The following is an 8,031-nucleotide window of genomic DNA, read 5'->3' as shown; positions in this document are numbered from 1 at the left end:
TTGCTCATCCACTCTTCTTATGGAGTTTTCACACGAGTGATATCGTTAATATCGTATAATACAAGATCATTGATATTGAAGTTTTTACACGAGTGATATCATTAATATCGTAATACAAGAATATTATTAATAACCTGCTTGTAAAGTGAAACATTTGTCCAATCAAGAAATGTATGTCAAACGATAAAATTCCACATAACTGCTAATTATAGCGCATTTTCTCTCATTAACCACTTACATTCCGACTTACTACTACTTACTTGTCACAACCTAAATAAAAAGATATTCACCCTTAATAATGTCATAAAAAGAAAATTACAACGAAACTATGTCGAGACTTAATGAAAATAGGAAAATTAAATGGAATTTGTAACATTACAATTACGCAAAATCCGCATATCGTTATTTTTGAAAATATAAGATAATTTTACTCTTGTAATTGTTATATTTTGCGAAATTTAAATACATTGTTTATAAAGAATATAAGAATATAAGAAATAGGAAACATTAATAAAATATAAACACTTTTAAATTTGAAGCTTACGAATTTAATTTTAAGGAATAAATTCTTTACCGTTTTTATCATAGATATTTTTGCAAAATTATAGTATGTCTTCAACAATTAATAATATTATTCAAAATATGCAGGGAATAATTAATGGTGTGACGACCCCTTTAGGTCAGAATCCGATCTATCCTTTGCGAGACGGCCCTTCAGGGCATACCGTAATCACGCATTAATTATGATCGCGCTAGATGGCACGTAACCACATAAAATAAGTCGAGGCAACGTGTGGCCGCTGCTCGTACAACAACCTCCGCTTATTGCGAAAGGAGCGAGGACCTGAAGATTTGCCCTCCACCCGTCCACCCGTCTCTCTCTTGTAGCGTGTTTTGATCTATTTTCTGTGTTTTTAATTAAACGGTTCCTCTATGTCCGCGGCGGATAATCCGGTATTTGTAGTCTATGCGCAGGGAGAAATTATCTTCTACCAATATAACTCCATATTATCATCCTGCTCAATCATGCGCGGCGCTTTTAAACGGCTGTGTTACGCATTCCAGCCTGCGTCTCTGTTGCCTTGCTAGAGCCGGACAGAATTAGCAAAGTTATAAGCGATGCGAGTTGGTCACGCGAAAGATGGCTTGGAAGTAATTACTTGATTGGAACGAAGGCAACGCGACGATTATCTTAGTCGATTTTAGCTACTCATCTAGAAAGCAACATTGCACCAGAATTTGATCTAGGTTACAATCGAGTCAAGTGAACAGGTCAAAGTTCATCGCAAATAATTCTTGAATGAAAATATATATATTTTAATATTATTTTATTTGCCTGGAACATTGAAATTTTTAGCTTTTTTTTAGCTTCTCGAATATTTATATTCACGAAAGATTGCTTCTGTGAATGATACAAAATTTACTTATGTAACGAAATTTGAAATATTCAAAATTTACGAACGCTTAACAAAAAATTTATTCCGTGAGAATCATTCAAACGATATGAAAATTATATTAAGAATCAATAATCAAGTCAAATTTCAAATTTCTTAATTTAATAAAATGTTAACTATTGTCGACGTGAGAAGAAGCGCATTATAAATAATATTTTTACATTATGATAATAATATTTTTATATAATATTTAATATTTTAAATAATATTTAATATTCTAATATTTAATATTATATTTATGATATAATATTTAATATTTTATAATAATATTATTTATAATATTTAATATTTTATAATAATATTTTTACATTATGATACTCGTACGTGTAAAAAGGATTAACTGAGCCGTTTCACACAAATCGCGACGCGTCTATGTGTGTTCCTTGTACCGTTGATAGATAGGAATAGAACTGAAGAGGGTCGTACAGACGAAGGACGTTATATAACGAAATAGTAGCTTCTTCATCCACGTCTCGTGTGACGCAACGCGAAAAGAGTTCGTTTGAGTGGCGCGTGTGCTAAAATTACGCAGACCAGTACACATACTACAGCTTTAATGCGTATCGATCGTGCGACATTTTTACAAATTCTTCAAAGACTTAGAATAATAGTTTTTAATGTTTTCTGTAATGTCAAAAAAGAAAAATTCTAGAAACAGTTTTATGTATTTTCTCTCTAACGCGTCTTAAATTACAATAATATACACAATAGCAAATATTAAAAAAATATCTAGCACACACAAAAGTGTGGAATCTAACATTATATAAAATTTTAAGTGTGAAAGTAAGAGAAAGTTGAATGTATGTAGAGTCTTTATATTATTGTCAGAAGATAAAAAATAACCTGTACTCTAAGTGGACGCGTATTAATATTCATTAATATTCATAGTATAAATATTGAAAGATTAAAAAAAATATTCGAAAAAAAGCGAAGCGAGTTTTGATCAGGTAAATCTTTTTGACTTCATGCCGCAGCTGCTGTAATTGTCGAATGAGTATAACCGGCGATGCAAGTGTGCATCGAGGTTGCAACTATCTTTAGTCCATATGCAGGATAAGAGTGCATCGGAGTGCATAATGAGTTTACCGGAGGCTAGAATAGTTGCCGTTGCATTTTAATGTCGCATTTTCTGAAGACTGTCGTAAGCTAAAAAAAAAAAAAATAAGAAAATAAAAAAAAATTAAAATTAAAATAAAAATTAAAATAATTCTTTAAAGACATTTTTTATTGTAGAAGGCTGATTTTAAACTCTTTAAAGAACTTTAAGAACTCTTTTCTACAAGACGAAAACGAAACACTTATTATTATTCATAATTGTTATTTTTACATACGTGTTCATCTATCTTTTAGCTTGCGAAAAATTTGACTTGATTAGATTTCTTTATAAAAAGAATAATATTATTTATCATATAAAATCTCTGAAAACAATTTTATTTTCATTGTCCCAAAGTGTATATTAATTTGAAAATATTTTCATTGTCCTGAAGTTAATCTGAAAAAATAAATGAGCCCAAGTTTATTTTAATTATAAATGTGATAATGTTTTTCTCCTATTGTAATATGAATATATAAAAAAATATTTCATTAACTCAATTGTTAACCAAATACGACTAAATGGTTGAAAAGACATGCTAAATTTCATTAGTATATTATAATAATATAATAGTAGATAGAAAATTAATTTGTTACCTCAATCTGCTATACAATGTATTTATATATTTTCTTCTTTTTTATAAAAGCATAATTCGTTTTCATTTTTCTGAAGTTCTTTGTTTTTTAAAGATAGATTTAGATTTTATGAGTTCATCATCAGGTGTTCTAAACCTTTTATTTGTTTGCTGTTCATTAAGTCTATAAACTGTTTTGCCTGTCGTCCTATTAAAATATTCAAAAATGACATTATTTGTAGGATAATTTGATATCCTTCGTTATATATACTGACAGCCAAAAATGTAGCAATGTCTATTGATATGTTGCAATCTGTTATATCTGAAGCAAAAGTCGATATGAGAGAAAGTAGATGATTATCATTTTTATTATGGCTATATGTTTTCAGATATGGTTTCAATAAATTATCAGAAGTTAAATCTTGGAATATTGAGTGAATAGATATTAAAATGTTGTCATTAAGTCTTTCTTTATGAGTAAATGTGTTTAAACTTTTGTGAAATTCTGCTTTACGCCAGTCACACCAGCTGTTGGCTCCAACGGGACAATACAAGTGTTGTGGATTTTCGTCAGTAGAGGCTATGTGATAAAATATTGTCCAAATTGCTTTCTTCATGTCTAGTATATTTTTATTCTTGCATATCGCATCATTATAATAATTTATTATTTTTTTAATAATCTTATCAGTTAGTTCTCCTTGCTTGTTTTTATCGATATCTTTTTTAAGTTCTTGTAATCGTTTCTCCATTTTCTCACTTTCAGCAATGTAACTTTTTTTCTTAATAATAACGTGATATGAATGATTATTTAATATATTTTTAAATGTTTCACTATTTTCCTTTTTGATGTAAGTTGTATACTTTATTCCATATTTTTTCTGTGACTGTAAAAACATTTCTTTTATTGCAGCAATCTCCATAGTTTCAGCTACTTGTGAGGGATTATTGAATATACATTTATGATCTGTGTGATTACAAATCCAATTAATGCACTCGAGTATGCTACTTTTCTCACGAGTATCTATCTCACTATTACAAACTGGACAATCTTTACTTTGTATATTTGTATCAAGCACTTTTTTAGTGAATTCTCCGATGAGTGCAGATACACAAAATAATGAAGAAGAGGTTTTTTCATACAAGCTAGCGCTTGATATCGTTATATTTTCCCTCGACTTTTTCATTTGGATTTCAACAGTCTTTTGCATCTCGTTTTTAACAGCTCTTCTCGTAACCGATTCATATATTGTTTTCGATACAGTATGTATATTTTGAAGGCAATTAAAAAAAATGTTATGAGGAAATCCTGAACTAATATCCATTAAATTACAAAATAGTTTAATGCCTGTTTGTCCGATGCCCAAAAGTCTCATAACAAATACAAATCGATTATTAATTTCAAAAGATTGATTATCAACAGGACAGGAATCTATTGCATGTACGTTACATTTACATGACATAAGTATTCTAAACCCAAAGCCTTCGAAATCTGATTTTTTAAAATTTATTTCACTATGACACTTACGACATATAATTATGGTACTTATCGTACTGAAAACGGTATAGAATTCGAGTATGCAGTAAACATAGTTTTGAGGAAAAAGTTCATAATGATTCTCTTCTTGTAATGTTTTCGCAGATGTACTAGCAGAATTAGTATTTAGCTCTGAATTAGATGAATCTTTAGAAAATTTTTGTGTTTCAGCTTTATTTGAGCACTCCTGAATTTTTTCTAAGTTTTTATGATCCATTCTCTCTATTTTGCAGATAATTTTCTATTTTCGAGACTCGAAGGAAAACTAAATTACGTTAAAAGTTTCTAACTAAAAGTTTCTAACTAGAAGGAGGAGAAGAAGACATAATAAAACATCGCAGATGTATTATTTGAGAAACAAAACAAACAAAAAAGGAAAGAGTCAAAGAAAGAAAAGAGAAGAAAAGAAAATATGCTTACCATGCTAGAATTCTTTGACCTTCATATCGATTCTTTCAAATTTGAAGAAATTAAAGTTTAAGATATTAAATTATTTGAATTTCGTGAAATTACTTTGATATCTTTTTAAAACTATAAAGATTTAAAAAATGTAAAAAAGGAATCAATCGTTTTTTGATTTTGTACAATAAAAACTTTCTTTAAATAATAAACTTGAAAAATAATTTACAAATTAAAAAAATTTTTACTAAGTTTCATCAAAATTTCAAATAGTTTCATTAAAGTAAGATATTTTAAATTCAACTATACATCTATGTCGAGAGATTTTATGTTTTATAAATTTCAAGAAAAAATTAAGCATATTATAAGAATCACCTCAAGATATTTAGAAATTATAGTTTACCACATGTCTACAATATCAGCGATATTTATAGACTTCTCAACGCGTTCATATCTCCATATATAATTAAATAATTTAAATAATTAAATTCGATATAGCTCGACTTGCATAGGGGACATAGCGAATAGAAAGCTCTTGATAATAGCAATAATGTAAATAACACTATAAGAAAGTATCGATATTCTCTTAATAAACTTTGATAAGATGGTAAAGCGGTCTATAATGCTATTATATACCTATCTTTAGGAACAATAAGAAGATGCAGTTCACGATTAGGATTGTCCATGATACTAGAGGATAGAATCGATTATGATAAATATCTATGATAATCATATCGATATTTTATGCGTGCAAAATACTTAATCATAACCTGTTCAATTGGAGATAGGAAAAATTTATGCATAGGTGCTAAGGCACTTTATCAGCAAATATGATGTGGTTGATAAAATTAGCTATCATCGAAGGATCATCTAAATGTATTAAAACTTATATAAGTTATTTTAATATTTTATATATTAAAATGAGATTGATGTAAAATAAGTCATCTAATCAAATAGATTACATCATATGAGCAAACTGTGATATTAATAATGTCACAATTAACATGTTATTGCATATTTCAGACATATTATTGCATATAAATTTTATATTTTATTTTACTAGAAAAATAATGAAAGACTATTATATAAACTGTTCATATAAACAGCTCGGACAAATTAAACAATATAAAACAAATAGGGTCGAAGAAAGAAAAAGTAACATTAAAAATAATAAAAATATTAAAAACAATTCAAATAATAAGTTAAATAACAAAAATAAAATTTAAATACTTGGATGTTTCGATTACACAGAACCTTCTTCAGCAAAAAATTCTATTAAACAAAATTTGTGATAAAGACATATAGAAATCATATAATAAATAACGGAGGAACTTAACATAATACATATGAAAGAAAACAAGAACGATACCAAACAATAAGATAATTAAATAAAATTCATAAAACTATATCGCAGCGAAACATATAATTTAAGTTATAGTTATAGATGGAATAAAATTAATAAATGAAAATAAAATAAAAAGTCTAGAATTTATATAAGTGTAGTCAAATAAAATAAAATATATAGAAGTCAAATTTTCACAAGGATAAAGTCCGTTTTTTCTTAATAAAATTATGAATAATGGAATGGATACTGGAAGGTATGAATGTGTACTCTTTGACGATTAAATTATTCTTAATATTCTAAATATTAAGTATTTATCTGGTTTAATTAATTCTTTCAATTGTTTTCTAAAACATTTTTACAATTGTTTAACGTGAAACTATATCAAATTAATAAATGGGTAAGAATAATAAATGCGCTAGAGAAAATCTACTATCTCGAGAATCGATTATGATTAGGGATGGTGCACGTTTTATGGCTCATGTTTGCAGTTTTGCCTGTGGGTCGAAAGTTAAAACGGAAGGCATTTATCGAAGAACGTTAATTATAAATTGAAAGACGCGCGTCGCAGACCGAAGGTCGGGGTTATAGTTATGTTAATAGCGAAGATTATGATTACGATCATAATCTATAATCATAAATGGCTAAATACCATGAGAGATTGGCAATATAAGAGTAGCGATGGTGGCATGCTTCTTAGATATGCGAATATTTTTACGAAATTTCACGAAAAAAATTAATTTTTCGTTATAACATAATAAATATTTTGAAGCTCATATTTTTAGTTGTTTTACTTATTATCATAATGTCGACATTTATTGTATGCATAATAAAAATATATCATTTAATCAAAACGTCAATAATAAATTTTCTAGAAATTTATTGATATAATAATTTATAATTTTAAATATTAAATATTATTTAAATTTAAATATTAATTTACTTAATTAACTTCTTATGAATTTTATTTTTATTTTTTTATTTTCAATATTTAAACTTATAATTAGAGAACATTTTGTGTTAAATAGGATGTTTAATCTAGGGGAAAAATGTACACATGATATCGATGATAGAATTTAATTGATATTCTAACAACTATATATAGTATATATAGTATATTTTTACTTGGAAAATACAATTATTATGAGACAATTATTCGAAGAGCACGAAGATTGCATAAATACAGGGTAGTGGATAATGCACCGCAATCTACGTACTTTTCCTGTGCAGCAGAGCGACTTTTATACTTTATCGTGGCATCGATCATTAATTATAGTACGGGACAACAATGGGAGGAGATGCAGACAACAAAAGAAGAGGGGTGTGAGCGCTCAATATTCTCTATTTCTACATGCTTGCAAACCACACGTGTACGAGATGTAATAGTTTCCGGCGTTCGATACTACCGTATTATACATTTTAAGCTTATTTGCGTTCCAAAGATGTTGATAAAACATGCTTATCTTATATTATGCAATAAATAAACATAATTTGTCGTAATAACAAAATATTTATGTATGTCGTGTATGGACTAGTCAGCAAACATGTCTATTCAGAAAGTCTGCATAATTTATAATTAAACTCCTTAGGAATCGTACATGAGCATTTAATAAATCTGATTTAATAAATGTTGAT

The 8,031-nt window shown here is 27.8% G+C and overlaps 1 protein-coding gene across 1 annotated transcript; it reads right to left on the bottom strand.

Moving 5' to 3' along the window:
- Nucleotides 1-2,027: 2,027 nt before the first annotated feature.
- LOC105424477 (uncharacterized) lies at nt 2,028-6,439 on the bottom strand. Its single transcript, XM_089072973.1, has 3 exons — nt 3,144-6,439; nt 2,786-2,946; nt 2,028-2,600 (listed from the first exon to the last, which is right to left on the bottom strand). Exon 1 carries the CDS (start codon nt 4,870-4,872, stop codon nt 3,250-3,252), a length of 1,623 nt encoding a protein of 540 aa, XP_088929099.1. The 5' UTR covers nt 4,873-6,439; the 3' UTR covers nt 2,028-2,600; nt 2,786-2,946; nt 3,144-3,249.
- Nucleotides 6,440-8,031: the final 1,592 nt, after the last annotated feature.

Source organism: Pogonomyrmex barbatus, unplaced genomic scaffold, assembly GCF_055798465.1.
Source record: "Pogonomyrmex barbatus isolate J1 unplaced genomic scaffold, ASM5579846v1 scaffold14, whole genome shotgun sequence".
Taxonomy (NCBI): Eukaryota; Metazoa; Arthropoda; class Insecta; order Hymenoptera; family Formicidae; genus Pogonomyrmex; species Pogonomyrmex barbatus.
The sequence above is the reverse complement of the archived record's forward strand: the minus strand, read 5'-3'. Positions and strand labels throughout refer to the sequence as shown.

Excerpts from the sequence above, each read along its gene's own strand:
- LOC105424477 (XM_089072973.1), bottom strand. The coding sequence starts at position 4,872 with ATGGATCATAAAAACTTAGAAAAAATTCAGGAGTGCTCAAATAAAGCT.